Consider the following 4793-nt stretch of genomic DNA (forward strand, 5'->3'; position numbering starts at 1 on the left):
TTAAGAGGTCATAACTCATGACTCTACTACGACCGGGACACTGCAACGAGAAAGAGGAACCCATTATAAAGAAGGGTCCCGCACACACTCGCTCTATAGTCTTCAATGTTTTTTGGAGCAAGTGAGCAACTCTCTCTCAGACTCTCACCGCCATTTTTTGGTTTTTTGGGAAGTTAAATTAGTAAAGTGTGCAAATTAATTAGAAGGGACACGTTATACTTGTACTGAATTACTAACCAAAATCAACACTATACTAATTAAATTATTAAAATCAAGCAATTTGTATCACTCGTTGTAAGAAAGTGTGTTCTTTTTTCATGGCAATGGTTTTGGGCTTGTCAACCATGGCTACAGTAAGTGAGTAGATACTCTAGTTTGGGCAAGATCCTCCTTTATGTTTGGGCCAGACTCCCAGATATAAGAACGTTTTTGAAAGTTGAAAGAAGTTTACAAAAACTTTTTATCAAACCAAAAGCCCAAAGCCTATTGAAAAATAATAATTTAACAGTAACATTCAGCTCCAAAAATAAAAGGTTAATTAATTCTTTCTAGTTGTTAAATTTGTATTTCTTTAAAATTATTTTATGATTTCAAAAGTTTTCTGAAACCTTTTTTTATCACGTGATTAACAAAATTGTTGAGATATGTGGAAACACGTAAATTAGAAGTGAATCAGAAGTTTGTTCTCTATCAATGCGAGTATACCCCACCGACCATACAATCACTATCAAATAATTCATATCTAAACTTATAGATTATGTTGTTTAATCAAATTAAATACGATAAATTTTGACTAGAGATAGAGATAACGCAATTAACTAAAATTAGAGTAGGTCTACGTATGAAAGCTTTATATTATTATGGAAAAATATAGGGTAACAACATATTATCAGCTAACTTATTGTCAATAATGATTAATTATTATATTTTAAACACATATATAAAGAGATATATCCAAAAAATATATCTATAAAAACACTTCTATTAATCACAGTTATAAAAAGACATTTTTATTAGACACATCCATAGAGACACTTCCATTAAACACATTTATAAATAAGAGTTGGCAGATGTTGGCAGAAATATTGTTGGTAACATAGTGGGATTGTTATATTATTATTATTCGATTAAAAGCAAAAACCAGTACATGCATAACAGCATCAACATACTTTGATCACAAGAATCAAAGCCTGAAGAAGCTAAGGTGATGATGATATTGATTGCATATAACTCATAAGTAATCATCATTCATCACCACCACTTATTATTCCATCATTACATAGCAGATATTCATTCTAAAAGGGTCTTAGTTTCGGTACGATGCGGTTGAAAGCTGCAGATACACATTGAGATACAGTGTTTGATAACGTTGCCATCAATGTTTGGGACACCCTAACACTATCATCAACTTCAACACAATCCTTGATTTGATCGCCGTAGTGGTTAGTAATATCGCGGTACCTATCCCATAGCATGACGCCTCCATAGTTAGGAGTGTGCTTGATGGTTGGAAGAACCTTAGTACACAGATCTTGCGGTGAAATATAGCCACCGCTGGGAGCTGCATCAGGTCCTGCGGGTAGCCCCATAAACACCGTGTTATTTCGCTTCACGTAGGAGGTCCATGTATTCCAAGAAGATATGAGCCGAGATGCGTCGCCGTTACTATATTGGCATGGAGGGTTGTTGTAGAACTGGACGAATATGTAATCGAAAAGCCAAGTACTAATGGCGGTATCAAGGTAGTGATCTGTGAAGGAACATTCTGGTGCTGCCGACAAGTAAAAGTACCTACAGAAGTAACACATCCAAAATATTTTGGTGTCAGAAAATCTCGAGAGTCAGTAGATTTTAACAAATTTTAGTAGGTAAATGACTATTATAAATACTAAATTATTTAGAATAAATAAATTTTGTTACTTTATATGAAAAAGTATAGAGAGATAATGATTTTAGTATATAATACGTATAATAAGAGTAAAATAAAAAAAATTAAATTATAATTAATAATTAACTTTTTTATTAATTTAAAATTTAAATTTTAAAAAATTAGGATTAATAATTAAATATTTTAATATGTACTCTAAAAGTTCAGTTTGTATAGTATAGGTTGAATATTTTTGTTTATCTTCTAAATTTGAAGAATTGGTTCTTATATCATAGTATAGAGCATTCGTTTAGGTTCTTTTGAGACTTTGGTGGATATGGCGAATAAGGAATAATGACATCTTCAATCCTCATGAAACTTGGCCTCTGAAAAAAGTAATTTGTCTGACATTAGCTTCAAAAACGGAGTTTAAGAATACTTCTGATTATAACGTACGTCCTTTCTCTTTATTCTAAATGGTTTTTAGATTTCATCCATTGGTACCTTCAAGATTAATTGTGATGCTAGTTATCCTGATTCGGGTGATAGTGTTGGTTTTGCTTGCGTTATTAGAGATTGTAATGGGAATTGGCAAAGGGGATGTTTGGAAATGATTGAGAGTAATAGTATTCTTCAAAGGGAATTGTTTGCTATTTGGATAGGATATTTCTTAGCTTGGGATGTGGGTCAGCGAGATGTTATTTGTGAGAAGAATTATGTGGAAGCGTTAATCTTGTTACTAAGCACCAAGATGATTTTGGGTTTATTGATTCGTTGGTGCTCAAAATAAGGGATATCATGCATTGGAATTGGCGTGTGGACTTTCGTTTGATTACGAGAGATGTAAACACAGTGGCAGACACCATGGCAAAGATGGCAATGAGGTCACAACTTCATCATCTGAAACTTCCTTCTCCTTGAGAGGAGTTTAAAAATAATCTTATTCTATTTAAACAGTTCCTTTATTTTTCTTGTACTTTTTCTTTGTTTAGTTTATTTAAGTAAAAAAAAAAACGTTTTAATATTTACAGTTATTCAACATCTCATCAAAACCTCCCATCCATCGGTGCCTGACATTGACGTCGTAGCAACCCTTGACCGACCAAAATCGCACCTGGTCTTTTCGTTGGCGTATCGGATTTCTCGGTAGGCCCTTCCTTTCTCTCCCGTCGCCGCGGCCACGTCGGGTTACCGCGCAACCGGCAATCATTCAACGCTGCACCCCTGGATTCCGCCACAGCCGCAACTGGTCACCGCTAAACCTCCATTGGCACACCGTGGAAGCCCCCCTCCTCTCTTTACGCAAGCACGATGAGTGAAGAAAATTTTGCTACACCATCATCAATAACTATTGATGATTATATTCCTTCAAATGGCAATTGTGCTTTACAACTCTTACAAGATATCAATCAGATACAAAAGTGAAAGTCTTTTTTTATGCGGATGTTCATATAATAGGTCAGTAGATGGTTATTTTTATGCTTAATGTGGATAATTATTTACGTAAGTACAATTAAAATAATTTAAATATTTAATATAGTAGATACGCAGATAATTGTTTTAACGAGCATTTGGATAATTATTTTATTAGATTTGTTTGAATCATAAAGACTAAATATTTTGAGGGGTGATTAATTTAATTGCGATAACTAATATTATAAAAGAGAAACAAATGACTCTTAACTGCTTTAACGCCATGTATGTTATGATGACTATTATTACGGTGATTATAGTAATTATACTAAAATTAAAATAATATTTTTTTATTTTTTATAATATTTTTAATTAATTAAATAAGTTTTATTCTTTTATTTATTATATTTTATATTAATAGTTTATATATAAAAATTAAGATTAGTTATTTTTATTTTTATTTTTAATAACAAATTAATTTTTAACAAAGATTGCACTCTTATTTTTTCTAAAAGTTATTAGCATGTACTATGCTTTTTAATATTAAAAAAATAAAAACAAAGGATGTTGCAAAAATGTAAAAAGATATGAAATTAATTTTAGTAATATTTTTAAGTGTTGGTAAAAGTGTAAAACTTGTATAATAATGATAAATATTTGTGAGTATGCACCTGTCTTTCTTTCTGCGTGTATCGAGTCCTCTAGCCAAGTCATCCCAATAAAGGTTTGAACCACCTTCAATGTCCAAATCAATGCCATCAACGTACACACTCCCAAATGGTCCCTTTCTGCCACTAAGGAAGTTGTTGTAAAGATAGTCGGAGACGCTCTTGGCATCTTCCGGCGAGCATAAGGAGTAGAACCCATCGGCTCCTCCAAGGGAAAGGAACACCTTCACACCGTTTCTTTGGCAATGTTTGATTTCTGGTGCGAGTTTTTTACAACGGGACCATGGTCTACAGTGGCCAGCAAAGTTCCATTCTGGAGTTCTGCCACAACCGAAAGTGCTGAGAGAGGCGAGGTTCACAATCTCGAAGTTTCCGGTGTCGCATATGGAGGTTAAGGTGCCGTCGCCTTTTTTCTGCCCCCAGTACATGGCTATGCCATCTTTGGCATGTGCAGAGGAGAGGGTGAGGAGGAAGAAGAGGAGCAATGCTAATGCTTGATGAGTTGTACTACTCTTGTTGGAAGCCATAGCGGTTTTGTTGTTAGCGGAGAGCATGGTGCATAGAGATTGGGAAGTAACCTATTTATAATTGTTACACCTTGCTCCTTGAATAAAGATGCTAAAAATATTTTTTTATAAAATTTTTGACAAAATATTTGATAGAGCTCCCAAAAAAAAATTTATACGACGGAGTTGTTTAAAGTATTTATAATGTAATCCAATTTATTATGATGTATTTACTCATGACTAACAAGACTTTTTATATTTGTAAAATAACTCCAAAAATTTTTTGTGACTAATTACAAAAAGAAAAAGAACAAAAGATAGAAATTTGAAAACCATTAA

The 4793-nt window shown here is 33.2% G+C and overlaps 1 protein-coding gene across 1 annotated transcript; it reads right to left on the reverse strand.

The window, feature by feature from the left end:
• Positions 1 to 1069: 1069 nt before the first annotated feature.
• LOC130948312 (hevamine-A-like) lies at positions 1070 to 4571 on the reverse strand. Its single transcript, XM_057877030.1, has 2 exons — positions 3952 to 4571; positions 1070 to 1791 (listed from the first exon to the last, which is right to left on the reverse strand). The coding sequence occupies exons 1-2, from the start codon at positions 4500 to 4502 to the stop codon at positions 1296 to 1298; spliced, it is 1047 nt and encodes a 348-aa protein (XP_057733013.1). The 5' UTR covers positions 4503 to 4571; the 3' UTR covers positions 1070 to 1295.
• Between the last annotated feature and the right edge of the window lie 222 nt (positions 4572 to 4793).

This window comes from Arachis stenosperma, chromosome 9 (genome assembly GCF_014773155.1).
Source record: "Arachis stenosperma cultivar V10309 chromosome 9, arast.V10309.gnm1.PFL2, whole genome shotgun sequence".
Classification (NCBI taxonomy): Eukaryota; Viridiplantae; Streptophyta; class Magnoliopsida; order Fabales; family Fabaceae; genus Arachis; species Arachis stenosperma.

Excerpts from the sequence above, each read along its gene's own strand:
- LOC130948312 (XM_057877030.1), bottom strand. The coding sequence starts at position 4,502 with ATGCTCTCCGCTAACAACAAAACCGCTATGGCTTCCAACAAGAGTAGT. Across the intron at positions 1,792-3,951 it reads ACACGCAGAAAGAAAGACAG|GTACTTTTACTTGTCGGCAG; the intron begins GTGCATACTCAC and ends TTACTTCTGTAG.